Source organism: Citrus clementina, unplaced genomic scaffold (assembly GCF_000493195.1).
Source record: "Citrus clementina cultivar Clemenules unplaced genomic scaffold, Citrus_clementina_v1.0 scaffold_1, whole genome shotgun sequence".
Taxonomy (NCBI): Eukaryota; Viridiplantae; Streptophyta; class Magnoliopsida; order Sapindales; family Rutaceae; genus Citrus; species Citrus x clementina.
The window spans coordinates 22,400,959-22,416,962 of NW_006263303.1; the positions used below are offsets into that span (position 1 = coordinate 22,400,959).

Consider the following 16,004-nt stretch of genomic DNA (forward strand, 5'->3'; position numbering starts at 1 on the left):
AAAAATTACTATCAAATTATGTAAAGGTAAATTGCAATAATATAAGAGTGGCTTTATAGAAGAATAATAATAGATATTTTAAATTTTTTATCTCAAATTTCATTTTAAATGATGTGTTATTTATTGAGTGATTAATAATTCTTTACAAAATTTAAGTGAATTAATTATATATTTCATCAACTAATTGATGAATGATATATCAAATAAGATAATTTTTTATAATATAAAATTTGAGATGTATAACTCTACTCTTTATTAAAATTAATCTCTTAGACTCTTAAGTTCGAGCGGATGTGTGGATTGATATTTAAAAAAAGTTGGCGTTAAGTTACGTTTAACGTAACTTGCGTCTTTCACAACAACAGTACTCGGTCCCACCAGTGATACTGTTGTTGTGAGAGGGCGTAACTCCATTTAAAAAAAAAAAAAGAAAAAAGTTCATTGAGGGATAAAGGAATATTTATATTCTTTCAAAATCTAATTAAAGGACAAGGTGAGATCAAAATGAGAGTGAAGCTGTGAAGGTGACAAGGTACTACACGCGGCACGCGGCATCTAGAAATGTGATTCATGTAATACTCGGAATTGGCCGAATTATGCCAAGTGGCTGCATTGTTCTTCTTGACAGGTGGCTGCTTTTATCTGGATTCTTTCTAGCATGCTCCAGTTCCTATGTGGGCGGGACCAGTCATACTCTCAAACATCGAGCGTGCTGCACACCGTGCAGTGCTTCATTTCGATCACACTCACAGGAAACTTGACATGAAGAGTGTAGCTCAACCTTTTTATCCCGTCTCTTCACTTCAGCCATTGTGTGGAACCTTCAAATAATATTGCAGTTAAAAGAAAGGGAAAAGGAAAGGCAAAGGCCAAGGGCCCTTTGGAGAGAGACTTTAGACAACAATTTATTAGTTATTAATCATGACGAAAGCCAAAAGCCAAAAGCCAAAATCTCAACATCCTCCTTTTCGCAACCCCAGTAACATCATAACATGCAAAATCTTAAGGTTGTTATCTCCATCAAATTATACATTCAAGAGAAATGTCAGCCCCCTAAAAAATTTTCTGAAGACAGTTTCGGAACAGAAACAACATTTGCGCGATAAAGAATGTGACTCTCAAGAGGGTTGCACCATAAACTATTAAACTTCATTGGACAATGATGCATTTCATCAGAAAAGCTGAATCCGGTTAAGGTGTTAATTGAGCCCGAAGCTTCATGGTGAGGGCGACAGGATGGTATCAGTGGAGTCTGTTGCGGTGTCACAGTTATCATGTTGGTGGTTGCCACGTCCCTGGCCTGAAGGATTTGCCAGATCCTGTTGGCTCCGAATACCTGAAAGTAAGGTCTAAATTTAAGATATTGCTTTGCCAAGCTAGTGTAGTGAATTCATGGTAAATTGTGGAAATGACTTAAAAACATTTGGTATATTTTTTGGTTCTGTGAGAAAATAAAAGATAAAATCAAGAGGTCATCAAACTCACTCTGGCACTGGTTTTGCTTCCTCTGTCTCTGTTTCCTTGGTCCTGCAGATATATTACATGATGTTAGAGCTAATATGAGGTGTCGAGAGGGCAAAGGGCATCCCCTACTAGACAGCAGAAAGAAAATATCGACAGAGAACAAAATGCCAGATTTCTTACAACACCTTAAACAAACCACTCTCGCAAATGCTACAAACCTCAGTTATGGTAAATCTATCTAAGTAAATTTGCACAATATAAATAAATATTTTAACTGACCCACCTTTCACCATCTTTTGCACCAGTAGGTTCTTGACGTTTGTCACCTATAAGAAACAACCAAGAGAAGATAAAAACAGTTTCAGTACCAAAGGCCAAACCAAGAACAAGAAAGAAGAATTAACATGTGCCCAGTTTAGTTTCCTGCCTTGCATATTAGATGGAGATTTGAGCCAAAAACCAATAAATTACATAGACCAGTAAGGTCATCTAAAGTCTAGCATTCATTGCACTTCAAAATATTCAGGATTTACTTTGAGCTTTTGTACTGATCAAAATTATCGTTGTGGGAAAAGGGGCATAGTTCATGGTACATCGTATGTATTATTAAGTTTAATTTCTTAAATTGCCACTTACCTCTGTCACACCTCCACTATGCTTGAACCAATATCAGAAAGTTTTGCTACATGAACCCTTTATCTAAATATTAAAGGTGGAAAATATATACTAGAATTCGGCTCTGATGTTTTCTTGGAGCGCCAAGAATAATAACAGGCCACTTGACAACTGATTGATTGTTCAGGAACTCCTTTCAATCAAATGATGAATTTCAGTAGCCTTAACACAGAATCCTGGACAGCAACAAAAATGAAAGAATAAAGTACCTTCTGAACCAGATGGAAATTGCCGAAGGAAACTCTTCAAGTCTGGACCTCCAACTATGCCTGTAACAGAGTAACTATTATCATGAATATGGCAGAGCGGAGAAGTTTAGTTAACAAGAATAAATTTCAGTAAAGCAACTTACCGGAGCTTGTGCGTTTAGGAATAGTGCCTTCTTTGGCTCTCTTTTCCTTTTCTTCTTTCTTAAGAACTATGCAAAACAGAAAGAATGTTTGTTATGTATTCTTAAAATATGCCAAGCCACACAAACCCCACAGATAAGCAAGGCCAATTCACAATGAAGGAAAAGAAACAAATGGGATATTCATAAACCATGTGCTCCTTTTATGAAAAAATACTATCTTGAATGATTGAAAGGTATTCCAAAACTTTCATTAATATGTATAGTTAAAACCATCTGGAAAGACATATCAGTTAATAATGTAGGAAAAGGATAACAAAAACAATTACAGGGGAAAAAAGGGCTTGCATCAGACATATTTCTAGAATATAAGTTCATATTCTTCCTGTGCAAGTCAACAGTTCCGGATCAGTTCGTTCAGAGAAAGCTCTATGAATTTGGAAGGCATCATGAATCATAAGATTTTTAGCATCATTAGCCAGCCAATAGCAGAAGCATTAAAACAAAAATGTCAAAGTGATTATACAAATAACACATACGAGCTACATTGAGTTTAACACGTTCACGCCTTGCTTCCAGCTCAGCAATTTCCTGAAGAGATTTAAACAATAATTTCAAGGAACATTAGAAGTTATTCTACTAGAATAGCTTAATAAAATACCAGTAATCGCAACCAAGATCTCTCTTTAAACAAAATATGGCCATTGAGAAAACATGTGTTAGATAACCAGACTAACACAACTTATTATGCAATCATTATTTTTCTTCTAAATGGATCATATAAAGGAAAGATGACAGGTAAACATAAGAAAATTCAGTGCTAGTTCACCTCTGGAGTTGGAGCAATTTTTCTCTGACCATTCAGCCAACATATCCATTCAACTACAATAATCAACATTTCAAACCAATGTGTGTAAGAAACAAAATATACACAGAGCAAAAGATCAAAATGAAGTCTGCTTGATGAAACAACCAACTAAAATTAAAACAAAAAGATACCATTTTAATTTATGTCACTCAATGAATTGGAAACACTTACCTGGAACTGAGGTTGGATCTTGCTCTCCTTTGAATACTACCCATCTTTTCTCCTTCACTAGCACATTAAGAAATCTATTAACAAAATCACTGATATAAGATATAAAGTAATCAAGACAATGATAATCATATAACGAAAGTACACCATTTCGCATGTAATGTTTCCCCATAAATGAATATATCCCATCACAATTACACTTTCAAATCGTTTACTTGGCATTCAATGGTTAAAGAAAAGGCAGAAATTTTGCTCATGTAAGCAAATAGCTGCATGTAAATTCTCTTTGGTCCCATATGACTTTAAAATTCAGAACTCTATAACAGTTGTTTCTTATGCTTCATACAATTTATCAGTAATACAAGAACAACTACAACCCAGTTGCCAAATACAATCAAGTATCACAATTCAATTTCAGAAATAATACAAAAACACGATACACGAAAAAAAAAAACCCCAAATCATTAATCAACAAGAAAATGTTAAAAAAAAAAAGGCGGGGGTCTCACTTACTTCTGCCATCAAGCTCTTCAGTTCTGGTGAAGTATCGGTTTCCCGCTTTGTCCACACCAACTTGAGTACGGCTGCTGAAGAACCCAGCAATTCTAGCTAACAGCCTTGACATTTCTTTTTTTTTAACCCACAAATTACAATATTAATGTATTAAAAATTAAAAAAAAAACTTATGGAAATGAATCAAAATTTGGTTTGTTCTTTCACTCGTTTCAGTTGTTTGCGGGTTGTGAGCGCATCGGTTTGCTTGGATTCATCTGCGGACCGGAACGGAATTCAATTCCGGTTCAGTTCGGCCTATTCCGCATGTAACTAGAATGGTCTAATTAGACGTCAATAGAATGGGCAAGTATATTATCAATTTATCTAATTTTTTTCTTTAATCAATTTATTCAACATATTTATTAAATAATTCGAAACAATTAAATAGCATGACGCGGTTCATTATTTATTTATAACTTATTAACATAATTAATAAAATCAATTGAAATGTATCAATTAAATTGCATAAGGATCGTAGATTCATCATTTATAAATGTCGGTCTTTGAAAAGTGAGTGTTTTTCTTTAAAAAAATTTACAATATATAGGTAAGAGTCCTATATTATTTATTTATAACTTATTAATATGATTAATAAAATCAATTGAAATGTATCAATTAAACTGTATAAGGATGGTGGATTCATCATTTATAAATGTTGGACTTTGAAAAATTAGTGTTTTTCTTTAAAAAATTTACAATATAAGGTAAGATCCTACATTAAAAATATTAGCCAGCACCCTTGCCTATTAACATGTACAAATATGAATGCTTTGACTTATAAATTGATTAATCAATAAAAAGGACTTATTAATAGTCATTAACAAGGAACTTGGTTTAAGGACTTTAATTCTATATTAAATATATTTTAGATGAGTAGTTACAAAGGCAGACTTTTTTTTATTTATGACTATAATTATTAGTAGCTCTTTCATATAATCTAGATTTTTTCTTAATGTGCTAATATTAATAATTTTGAAGATTTGTCCTACTCCTTAAATTAATTTGCTAATTTCATCTAAAATTAGCTTCTAAATTTTGTCCTAACTTAATTAATAAATCTATGATAAAGTTTTGTCGACTATTACTAGTATGAGGAATATGCACTCTTACTTTAGTCAATTTTAGCCAGTTATAGTCCTTTTATCTATTATTTGTTAGTCGATTTAATAGTAATTTACCAAATGTATGACCACGTTACATAAATGTAATCAAAAGAGTCATTGTTTATATGTCAATTGTCCACAATTTACTTTATTCATCATTCGTTTCTGTGTGTACATATAAATGACCATCTTGATATTACAAGCACATTCTATCCAATAAGATGTATAAATTACTAAGAATTTAATGTATTTGAAAAGGATGTTTTATTCTTCTAAATAGTGTGGTTAAGAAGGGTGTGAATATTATTTATTTAAGTAGAGAATTTCATAAAAAGAATTCTTATAACGAAACTGTTATTAAAAATTATATAATATCAATAATTAAATTTTATGACCGTTTACTGGATTATTTTTTTAATTTCAATTAATTATAATCAAGACATGTTGTCATGTACATGATATTAGCTATTAGTTATGCGTGAAATGAAATCCTTTCTCTACTTTCGTTGGAGAGTGAAATACAATACTACACCACCGCTAGAATACGGGTTGGCGATCATCCAAACATATGCTTTGATTTTATCGGAATTACCAAAAACACTTTCATCTTCAACATCTCATGTCTGAACTGTCAACTTCCTTCTAGCTGAATTCCTTTCACTTTCCCATCAAGTTTCTCGGTAACCAAACACAACTCCTCAGCAGTTACAATCTTCCTACCACAGTCTTATTAAGGTAAGAGTTTATATTAATGCATAATCTTTAAAGCTCCAATAACTCTCGTAAACCTGCGTTTTCTCTCTTCAACAAAAAGGTTTTTGCAGCGATTAAAAAATAAAACACTAATCTCTGCAGAATCCAACACAGTAATAGAAAGCAAAAGGGAGCAACTGAATCATGTCTTGTTCATATCTAACGACATGGGTATCTTCAAAATCTAATCTTTCTTCACATTTACTTCACTTAAACCAAAACTCAGTTGATTATTTGTGCAATTTTTCTTCCCGAAAATACCCTTCGAAATCTTCAGTATTTACACCAATACGCTGTGGTCTTCGTGAACTTAAAGAGCGACTCAACACAGTGAAAAACACTCAAAAGATTACTGAAGCGATGAAGCTTGTGGCTGCTGCTAGAGTAAGGAAGGCTCAGGAAGCTGTTATTAGTAGTAGGCCTTTTGTTGAAAAGCTTGTAGAGTTTCTTTATGTTATAAATGAACAACTTCAATTAGATGATATTGATGTTCCTTTGACAAATATCAGGCCCGTGAAGAAAGTTGCTATTGTTATAATTACTGGTGATAGAGGACTGTGTGGTGGTTTTAACAAGGCTGTGATTAAAAAGGCGGAGAACCGGATGGTGGAATTGAAAGATATGGGACTTGATTGTGTTGTTATTAGTGTAGGGAAAAAGGGTAATGCTTATTTTAGGCATAGGAGTAATGTTTCAGTTATTAGATGTATTGAGGGAGAAGGCTTTTATACGGTAAAAGAAGCACAAACGATTGCTGATAATGTCTTTTCGCTTTTTGTTAGTGAGGAAGTTGATAAGGTTGAGTTAGTGTATACCAAGTTTGTTTCATTGGTGAAATCTGATCCTGTAATTCATACTTTGCTACCCCTGTCAATGAAAGGTGTGATTTGTAATGAGAATGGGATGTGTGTTGATGCTGTGGAGGATGAGTTGTTTAGGTTGACAACTAATGAAGGGAAGATGATTGTCGAGAGAGATAGCGTGACATTCAATAAAGGGGAATTATCGCCTCTTATGCTGTTTGAGCAAGATCCGGCTCAGATTCTTGATGCGATGATGCCACTCTATATGAATAGTCAGATTTTGAGGGCATTGCAGGAGTCATTCGCTAGTGAGGTTGCAGCGAGGATGAGTGCCATGAGTACTGCTACGGATAATGCTGATGAGTTGAAGAAAAATCTTTCAGTTGCTTATAACCAAGAACGCCAGGCTAAAATCACTGGTGAACTATTGGAGATTGTTGCTGGAGCCGAGGCACTTACACAGTTTGATTAATTTGACCCTTTGTTTTTCCTTGACTTGATTTTTCTATATCCCTTTTTTTTGTTTGGGGGGGTTGAGAATATTGCAGTTCACATCATATGCTAGTTAGTATATTCATCATTGAACGCTGGTTTATAATTTGTATTGATGACTTGAGTATTTCATATGGTAAACTAGAATGTCCAACGAAAAGAAATAACATTGTTTTTTCTGGCATTACGGTGTCACTTATCACAGTTTATTCTAATTTGTTCACGTCCATTGGCAGGATTAGGCTTAGAGTTCCAAGTTTTCACGGTCATGTATCCTTCCTGCACATTATATGGCTTAATCATTGCCTTGATTGTGTCAATTGCCGAACTATGTGGGATGTTCTTCAATTGGATGAATCGCCTTAGTTCGAACTTTGTCTGGTACACACAACGGCTAATTTTGTTACAGACTGCATCTAGCTACAGCCTGATAGATAATACATTGCATGAATAGTCTAAGGAGAGAAGATTTGAAGTAGACCAAAGCCTGAAAATGAAATATGTCAAGTTGCGGACCCTGCATTGTCTGTTTTCTGAGAAGGAAGGAAGATGCTTTACGTTTCCTAGCAGATGTCCCATTTCCATCAAGAGCCAAATTGAATTCTGCCGTTGTTTTGCTAAGGAATCTTAAGCAAATGACTCGGACACCAAATGCCATTTTCTTGGCATCAAGTGTTCAAATATGTATTAGGACAAGAAGCAAGGTCCGTGTCATACCAGAATCAGGAGCTAAATGCATAGAACGTGTAGGTGCCATCAAGCATGGCTTTCATTTCAATAATTAGATGTTACAGTTGCTGAAAGGAAGTACGGTTTACCGTGGCTGTCAACTTAGGTTCAACTTCCAAGTTCAAGTCTCGGTGGCTCATTTGCAGCAGGTAATATTGGCCACCGGCTGGTAGGGTGGACTATTTGGAGTCTGGAAAGGAAACTCTGTGCACGTCACCATCAACTTAAGCTTCTGGTCCAGTAGCAACTAGCAAGCACCCGATCCTAGCATTAGACATACTACAACATATACTAATGCAAATTTCCCTTCTTGACAGTGTTCTGAGAAAATAGAACAAACCTTTTCAGCTTCTCCCTTCAATAGTGGTAGTGATAACAATTTTATCATGGATTGCTTATTTATCTATGCAGTTGCTGCAATAATTGGCTCTTTCCTCCATCATTGAATGATTGAAAATCATGTACATCTAATTTTCATTTTGGCAGCCATAAAGGGGATCAGGCTGTTGTTGGCCTATAAATGTCCTAATAATCATGATTATGCATATTTGGGTAAGCATGGTAATTATTATTGTACACTTGGCGGTTGTGGGTGCCAAATTGTTGCCATATCTACTTACACAACAGGTGAGTTTTTCTCCACGTGAAAATAGTAGATGAGTTGAATTGAGCAGGATAGGGTTTCTGAATTTTGAAGTACTAGACTTGGGAACAAGACTCACAAGAATTCAATGGCTTCGACTAGCAAGATAGGGCTACACATTTTGTTCTGAACTAGAACCAGTGTTATATGTTGAGACATTAGTATAATTTTAGAGATTTTACCAATTAAACAAACTATAAGTTACTGAGAACGCATATCAGTGTATCACCATCATCATCACTTCTATAAAGCATATACAGTGGACATAGGCCAAGACACAGTGTATTATTTCATGAGATTTTATAAGTTAAACTAATTCATAATAACAAGCAAGTTTGTACATTATTTACTAGGTTCGATTATGCTACCAGCATCAATTATAGATGGCGAAATTCTATTGACTTTTATTATTATTATTATTTTAACCACGGTACTTAAACTACTTAAACCATTTTTATTACATTAGACTTATTATTATTATTATTATTGTTGTTTGTGGAAAAATACATCAGACTTGAAGCAATTAACAGACGAAAATGGTGGATATATCACCATCACATCATGGGTCACTTTTGCCGGCTGTACAGTGAGAGGACCCACGAAACTTTCCGGCCGCCGCTCAATCACGTCCGTAAAATGAATCTAGCCATCATATCCATGAATATTTAACTAAAGATTCTTTTTCTTGTTTTAAAGCCATTGACATTACAACGAATATGCGAGCATTATCTTTTTTACAATTTTCATTATTATTTCGTTATATTTTGATACAAAATGTACCAACACCTTTTTGTTGACGTAAATTTTTTGTTAATTAGAGAAATAAATGAGTGAGATAATATAAAAATTGATATACAAAGAATTAATTTTAGTATTTCAGCACTAGCCTACATCCGCATGTATAGAAAGAACAATTTTATTATTAAATAAGGATTACAATGGAGTTTTTTTTTTTTTTTATCTATTTACTCCCTCTTTCGTATGTACTAAGAGTTCTCTATTTATAATATAATTTAAATAATCTGAATCCTCGATCACTCTTTATTTTGATAATTTTGATCAATTAATTAGAGTTTGATATGATGTCAACATTTATTTCATTCTTTAATTTTATTTGATGTCAACATTTATCTCCTTTCTAAACTCACAATGGGCTTATGGAGCTTCTTGAATTCTTCCATTTTAATAACCGTGAATGAAACTTCTACTGAACTTATATGAGGCTTCCAACTATTGGACCCTAGCTCCTGGATTAGCAGCCGGACTTATTCAATTAAACATATCTTCCACAGTTGTGCTGTCGTATTATCATGCTCTCCTGCAGTTGTGCTCTTCTACATTCACGCTCATTTGACTTGTTTAGTCTCGTGCTATCATGCCCTCATGCTATCATATTCTCATGCTCACATGCTTTTATGCTATCATGCTCTCATATAATTGTATTTTTTGCAATTATATTTATTTAACTTATTAAGCTCTCATGCTATTATCCTCTCTTGTAGCTATGTTATACTATAATCATACTCCCACAATCTCCTGCTATCATATTCTCACACTTATTTGACTTTTCACATTTCTTGTTACACCATCTTTCAGTCTCAGTATATACTAGTCAATTTCACTTCTTTTTTTTTTTGTTTCTTCACAATATTTCATCAATCATTCAAAGACACATACATTATCCTGGCGGTGTTCATACCCTTTACTTCAAATCGCACGTGCGAAAAATAAATGAATGAATAAATAATGCAAGGGAATTTCAATGCAAAAAAAGCCAAAACCAATTAATAAAATCTAAAATAATTAAAATCCAGAAAATTTGTCTTTTACATCAGAATGGCGTTTGGTGTATACATAATAGCCAAATACGTTGAATGACGGCTACCAAAATCCCAATTGATGTAAAATGATGATAGCTTCCAGAATTTAAAATCTTTCCTTTTCAGTGGGGTCAATTTCGCGGAACATTCACCCCCACTTTATTTTGGACTTTACTGATAAACTCATTGAGTTACTTTTTCTTTTTTTATCTTTTACCCTTTTTTTTTTGTTACAGTTTTATAAGATTTCTCTTCGAATATTTTACATGCACTGGTCTGCCTCATTTGACTTTAGAAACCCTTTTCATCTTTATTTATCTCCGCCTTTTTTATGGTCCGTTACAAGGATCAGGCTACGGTGTAATTATAATATTATATTATAGTTACATTCAGTTGTTAAATACACTTAGATTGATAGAGTTTACTGATATTTAACGGCTGGATGCAACTGTGGTACGGTACCACAGTTGCACCACAAGTTTCCCCTATTACAAATATCATTGAATGTTGGACTAAAACGAGATGCATTCAAAATTTTATTTTACAATGCTACAAATGTTTTTATTTAACAAAATTTCCAAAAAAATTATTCAATTTAGAAGATTCGTAAACTGCTACTAACAGTGTTTGCTGGATTTTTCTATTTTTAAAATCACTTTTAATAAATTTATTCTTAACTGCCCAAAACGTTAGCCCAGCACGACTCTATTCATGCTCTTGTGCTATGCCCACTCAGTCCATTTTACACCTCACATTTCGACATCTGTGGCCTGTGACGATAACATGAAGATGGGTAGACAGGTCACCTCAAGTATTTTTTTAAGTCAAAATGTGTAATTATCATTACTTTAGTACCTTTTTAATAGGCTTAGAGATAATATTCTAAGGGAAATAATGCATCTTTTTTTTCCCCCTATCATATTGAATTCAAAATCCCATATTAATTCCAAAAAAATCAAGTGGCGGCAAGTCCAAATTTGCAGACTATAAGGTCATGAATCAGAATCATTATCAAACCATGAACCATTTCTCTGAAATTACTCACTAATGTTTTGGCTTTATAGGTGCTTTACACCAGCAGCCATCTTTAACGTCTGAAGGCACTAATATCATATACTAAAAGTAAGCACCAAAATTACAAAAAAAAGGGAGAACAAAAGTGTTGAAAGTTTTTGTAATATATATTATCTTATCTAAGACTTTAAATTATATGTTCAAAAACAAAAACAAAGTTTTTCATAGTCTTGTGAACGAAGTTTAAACTCTAATTTTTTTTTTAAAAAAAAATGAAAATTATCGGACATGACAGTTGTATTACGCATCTATAATGGACTAATGGTGATTTAATATGAGTGAACAAATATAATAAATAATCCATAGCATGATCCTCTTTGGAGTAAAAGAAAACTACTACGAGTACTTTTCACACTTAAAAATAATTTTCTTCTTAATTTAGAGAAAGAATATGAAAATAAACAAAATAATATTTTATTTAGAATTGTTTGGACGACTAATTAATACTGCCAGTCGTGCTCTCTTAATTTTTATTACGACAGGATGTAGAAACGATGACCTTAAGTAAACAATGTACAATGCATCTGAGCTGCACGTGCATGCGAATGGCTGCCACAAGCTGGCCGAAACAAAGGTAAATTACAGACAATGTAATAAAAGCATGCCCAATGAGCCAACACAAAAGGACATACAAATCTTAGATAGATTATTCCAATATTTTTTTTTCCAATTAAATTCCACATGTTTTGCCATTTATTATGAAATTAGTTTGATATTATCTGCTATATCAACCTTCCATTAAACAAAAATCATAAAGTATTGTTAAAGTGGATCAATGAACTAAGTTTCTATGAAACTCATATTATTATTATTTTTATATAACAATTGCTTTCTTAAAATAGTTTTAAAATAGAATACAAATCACAACCATATATGTAAAGTGATAAATAATTAAAAAATATGTTATAATTTTAATCGTGTAATTATAAAAACGTACGCTATCTTAAAGCAGATCTAATATGTGTATATATATATATGCACACACAGGTCTACCAGGGAACAACTGTAAAATTTACTTTTTAAATTTTTTTTTCTTTTAACTTTTTAAATTTTTTTCCTCCTGTATTTAAAAACCAGAGTATCAGACTTTCTGGGACCAATATTTTATATTAATTAAAAGGAACATTTTCCTCTGAAGACAAAAGTGAAATCTGTCATGTTTCTCTCATTTTATTCTTCTCTCATAGCGTGTATAATATTCATATGAGCTCTGGGCTCCAGCAAGCACCCCCTTCTCATTACATTTCTCTCAAACAGTTTCAGGCAAGAAAGTTTGTCAATGATTCTTTTTTGTTTGATTTTGACTGAATTTCCTCTCACATGCTGCAGATTCCTCTTAATTAGAATCTAATCAAAAGTTTCTGTAAACTTTGGACTTGTTTCAATCCAAGCAAAGGTAGATTCTTTAGCAGGTTACCCACTTGAGAAATTACCAAAAATCGTTCTTTCTCTCTGTTCTTTTTGCAGTATTTAAAGAGTGCCCATTTGAGAACTCGAATTTGTTTTTATTATTTTGCTTTTGTTTTGAGATGCTGTTGAATGTTGGATGTGTAGGAATTTGTTTTTATTAGTTTGCTTTTGTATTGAGATGCTGTTAAATGTTGGATGTGTAGGAATTGATAATCAATGGAGAGTAGAAATGGTTACCGTAAGCAGAACAGTGCTCTGTGGAGATCATTGAGAGATGGAGATTTTGAAGAAGCAGATGTTTGGGCAGTTCTCAAAGAAAGAAAAGATTCAACTTATTCAAAAGCCGACCAATCTCCTTCTCAAGTTCAAAGAAACCTCTATATGCCTTCAGCTGCAAGAATGATTACAAGAACAAGCAGCAGCAGCAGCAGCAGCAATAATAATAATAATAACACCACCAATGGATTGAAGCAGCAGCAGCAGCAGCAATCAGCGCCAGTCAAAATTCCTGACTGGTCAAAGATTAGTCACAAAAAGTCAAAGAATAAAGCTCACAAGAATAACTATTATGATGACTCTGATGATGATCAAGATCATGGGGTTGTTGATAATGGTGATAATGATGGTTATGACGACGACGACGACGATGATGACGATGAGTATGATTGTAAGGTTCCTCCACATGAGTTCATTGCTGAGAGGCTAGCAAAGAGTCAGATTTCTTCATTCTCAGTTTTCGAAGGAGTTGGGAGAACACTCAAAGGGAGAGATTTGAGCAAAGTGAGGAATGCTGTGTTAACAAAGACTGGATTTCTTGAATAATATGTGCTTAATTTGATTGGACCTATTGCTTTCTCATAATTTATGGTATTAATTACGTATTTGGTGGATAGATTATTAGATTATTGGGTTTTGATTATGGTTGCTTTCATAGCCTTTGAAATTTGCCTAGCTACCTAGTGTATAAGATTGGGGGCACATCCATTCCTGTGTAAAAAAAAATTAGTATGTTAATGGGCGTTTCTGTGTTAGCCTAATTTTTACGCTGTGACTGGCTCAATAATTGATGAAGTTTTATCAAATTTAAATTGAGGCTAAAATCTTGTCCCATTTCTCCATCACTCCTTTAGTTGTTGTACACAGTACACACATCCATCATAATCACAGTGTTTAACATGCGTCACATGACCTACTAATTAACAAATCACCCAAATGTTTCCCATACCGAACCAGAGAATTTCTTCGCTTTACTTGAACAAATTCAAAGCATCTGAATGGTCTTTATCACAAGTGAAAAATAACGTGCCGTCCCACAAGAAAAATGTGATGAAATTAACTTTTAAACCCCAGCTCAGTACATCTTCTGTTCAACAATTCACAAATTTGATTGATCGGCATTTATTTTCCTTCATTTAAGGAGGTCTCAAATTCCTTTTATTTCTTATCCTGGATTTTAGCCACTCTCACACACTCCTTTTTTAATCAAAATAGTATAGGGCCGGATCAAATTTATATGATGCGCCTGTTTACCCTATTGTATTTGCGGGTCACATAATATAATAATATATCTCTAATCTAATTTTTGTATTGAAAGACAATTATTTTAGGTAGTGTTTATTTGCTGGAGTGGGAGTGAGAAATCTGAATTTCTTCTACTCCAGTGTTTACTTACTCATTTTAAGGGAAGAGTAAAAATCTCACTCTGTGAGACCCATTATTTTTTGGAGTGGGGAGTAGGATAACTGAGATTCCCACTCCCATAGGGGGAGGTGTGAGTGGGAATCCACTCCCCCCTCCTCTTCTATTTTTATCCTTACATTTAATAAAATAAAATAATATCATATTTATTTAAATAATAATATTTTATTATTTTATAAATTATACTTATTAAAAATAATAATTTATATTGATTCTAAGTTAAAATTACTTAAAAATAATATTATTATACTCATAGAGAATTAATAATACTACTATATACTCTTTTTATTTGAAAATATAATATTATTATATTTATTTAAAAATAATAATATTATATTTATTTAATATTAGTAATTAATAATAATCAATATTTTATTCTAAGAAAATATTAATTTTGTATTATATTATTAATAATAATGTTTCATTTGTGTTGCTCTTAATAATAATTTTTTATTTATATAATTAAAATTAAAATTAATAAAAAAATTATTTACATAATTAAGAATATTATTAATTATTATTAATTTACAAATATAATAAAATAAATATTTTATTTTTCAAATCTATTTTTTTATTAATTTTGTAATTAAAAACTATAATTCTTTAAATAAGGATAAAATTATAATTTAAAATCATTTACTCCCAATTTCATGCTCTCATTCCAGTGTAAGTAAATAATTTACTCCTACTCTCACTCCACACTCATAATCTCAAGATTCTCACTCCTCATGATTCTCACTCCAATTCAAATGTAAACGCACCTTAATTGTCAACTCTTCATCCCATGTAAGGGGGGAAAGACACCTAGCCACTAGCATTTTTTTTTTTTAAAAAAAGAAATAGTAAAGTGCATTAGAAAGGTTAAAAAATGAATAATAATATATCATCACATCAGATGCGTACAAATATAAGGCTATTCCAGGTTTAAATATAATATTTAGAGTAATGTCTGAGATGTAGCTCTTGATTAGCAGTTACAACGCAAACAATAAAACTACGGTTCCATTCACTATGAATTTTCTAAAAAACCAAAAGAAGAATAAACAATTTCACGCTCTAAGGTCTAATAAGATACACACCTATTTACTAACTTGGATATGTTGTGATTATTACACTCGAAAAAGTATAAACAAAAAAAAAATGCATTCCATGCAAAATTATGAATTATGATGACAAGTCCATATTGAAGACAAAGTGGTGGGACATTTCCTACTGCATTTATGTGAGACATGCACATGTCCCACTTGTTTGTCTCACTTATTCTGAACTTAATTTTTTACCTGATTTTTTTGTATTTTCAATGATTTTTCTTCGTTTCTCAATTCAAACTAAGTACTTTAACAAATCACATTGTTTTATAAATGAAAAATAACAATATTTACAACAAAATCCACTTTAAT

At 32.6% G+C, this 16,004-nt stretch overlaps 3 protein-coding genes across 5 annotated transcripts; 2 read left to right on the forward strand and 1 right to left on the reverse strand.

Annotated features, from left to right (window-relative positions):
* Positions 1–923: 923 nt before the first annotated feature.
* Positions 924–4,324, reverse strand: LOC18055417 (NADH dehydrogenase [ubiquinone] 1 alpha subcomplex assembly factor 2). Of its 2 annotated transcripts, none has more exons than XM_024178120.1 (9): positions 4,038–4,126; positions 3,528–3,579; positions 3,318–3,370; positions 3,028–3,079; positions 2,492–2,557; positions 2,349–2,408; positions 1,748–1,790; positions 1,486–1,527; positions 924–1,336 (listed from the first exon to the last, which is right to left on the reverse strand). In XM_024178120.1, exons 1-9 carry the CDS (start codon positions 4,044–4,046, stop codon positions 1,273–1,275), a joined length of 441 nt encoding a protein of 146 aa, XP_024033888.1. In that variant the 5' UTR covers positions 4,047–4,126; the 3' UTR covers positions 924–1,272. The 2 variants fall into 2 exon arrangements, with proteins under 2 accessions (XP_024033888.1, XP_006452378.1); XM_006452315.2 differs by having other exon boundaries at positions 925–1,336; positions 3,528–3,584; positions 4,038–4,324.
* A 1,341-nt stretch (positions 4,325–5,665) lies between these two features.
* LOC18055418 (ATP synthase gamma chain 1, chloroplastic) lies at positions 5,666–7,414 on the forward strand. The gene is made up of 2 exons (XM_024178544.1): positions 5,666–5,917; positions 6,038–7,414. The coding sequence occupies exon 2, from the start codon at positions 6,080–6,082 to the stop codon at positions 7,208–7,210; it is 1,131 nt and encodes a 376-aa protein (XP_024034312.1). The 5' UTR covers positions 5,666–5,917; positions 6,038–6,079; the 3' UTR covers positions 7,211–7,414.
* Positions 7,415–12,528: 5,114 nt separating this feature from the next.
* LOC18055419 (zinc-regulated protein 8) lies at positions 12,529–13,994 on the forward strand. 2 transcript variants are annotated; one of them, XM_006452317.2, is made up of 2 exons: positions 12,529–12,892; positions 13,110–13,994. In XM_006452317.2, the coding sequence occupies exon 2, from the start codon at positions 13,123–13,125 to the stop codon at positions 13,726–13,728; it is 606 nt and encodes a 201-aa protein (XP_006452380.1). In that variant the 5' UTR covers positions 12,529–12,892; positions 13,110–13,122; the 3' UTR covers positions 13,729–13,994. The 2 variants fall into 2 exon arrangements, with proteins under 2 accessions (XP_006452380.1, XP_024033435.1); XM_024177667.1 differs by having other exon boundaries at positions 12,529–12,759.
* Positions 13,995–16,004: the final 2,010 nt, after the last annotated feature.

What these genes read in the sequence shown, in the direction of transcription:
- LOC18055417 (XM_006452315.2), bottom strand. Translation starts at nt 4,149, where the DNA reads ATGTCAAGGCTGTTAGCTAGAATTGCTGGGTTCTTCAGCAGCCGTACT. An exon ending in TGAAGAGCTTGATGGCAGAA is followed by an intron (nt 3,585 to 4,037) that starts GTAAGTGAGACC and finishes TTAATGTGCTAG; the next exon opens with TGAAGGAGAAAAGATGGGTA. An exon ending in AGATCCAACCTCAGTTCCAG is followed by an intron (nt 3,371 to 3,527) that starts GTAAGTGTTTCC and finishes TGATTATTGTAG; the next exon opens with TTGAATGGATATGTTGGCTG.
- LOC18055419 (XM_006452317.2), top strand. Translation starts at nt 13,123, where the DNA reads ATGGAGAGTAGAAATGGTTACCGTAAGCAGAACAGTGCTCTGTGGAGA.
- LOC18055418 (XM_024178544.1), top strand. Translation starts at nt 6,080, where the DNA reads ATGTCTTGTTCATATCTAACGACATGGGTATCTTCAAAATCTAATCTT.